Genomic DNA, 657 nt, shown 5'->3' with positions numbered 1-657 from the left:
AGATTTAAGGTCCTTTCCAACCCAACCAGCCTGTGACCCTGTGAAAACAAGCACCCCTGAAGCAGTGCCCCGTGGAGGGGAGAAGTTTTGTCCCCCAGCTGGGGACAGCCCCTCAGGCTGTCTCTGAGGACTGTGCCCCCCTCGGTGCTCACCACAGGCCTGACCATAGGCACTGGCTTGAACGAAGAGGACGTAGAGAGGCGGCGGGAGGTGCCGGGCTGTCTCGTACTGCTTGTGCGCCTGGTCGAAAGGCATGAAGAGATACTCCTGGACAGGCAGGGAGGCCTGGGGGGGACAAGAGGCAACCTTCATCACTGGGAACAGAACAGCTCCTCCTCACCCCCCCTTTGCCATGAGCTGGCACATGGGAGACTGGAAACCAGCACAGCAGCCGTGGTGCAGGGTTAAACACAGCCACGGGCACGGCGAGCCCCCAGGGAAGGGCTGGCAGCTCTCCTTGCTGGAAAACTTTTGGATCTGAAAATAACCCAGTTCCTTCTCCTGTTCTTCCATCCCAGGGCAATCACAAGGGGCTGGATCTGCGTGTGACTCTCCAGGGAAAGGCCCATTTAACAGCTCCTCCACCCACAGCTCCGCAGGAATTGCCGCATAAACACGGATGCTCCCTGGGGTGTTCTCCCGCTCCTGTGGAGCTCA

General features: G+C 59.4%; 1 protein-coding gene across 1 annotated transcript in view; it reads right to left on the bottom strand.

Annotated features, from left to right (window-relative positions):
* The window catches only part of THOC5 (THO complex 5), a gene marked incomplete at its 5' end in the record, with an annotated part of 11380 nt that overhangs the window by 6553 nt on the left and 4170 nt on the right, over positions 1-657 (bottom strand). The window contains one exon of the mRNA XM_010010857.1: positions 153-290. Within this exon, the coding sequence (XP_010009159.1) occupies positions 153-290 (138 nt within the window). The remainder of the gene's footprint in view (positions 1-152; positions 291-657) is intronic.

This window comes from Nestor notabilis, unplaced genomic scaffold, assembly GCF_000696875.1.
Source record: "Nestor notabilis isolate BGI_N333 unplaced genomic scaffold, ASM69687v1 scaffold17933, whole genome shotgun sequence".
NCBI classification, from domain to species: Eukaryota; Metazoa; Chordata; class Aves; order Psittaciformes; family Psittacidae; genus Nestor; species Nestor notabilis.
Note: the sequence above shows the minus strand (reverse complement) of the source record. Positions and strands in the feature narration are given on the sequence as shown.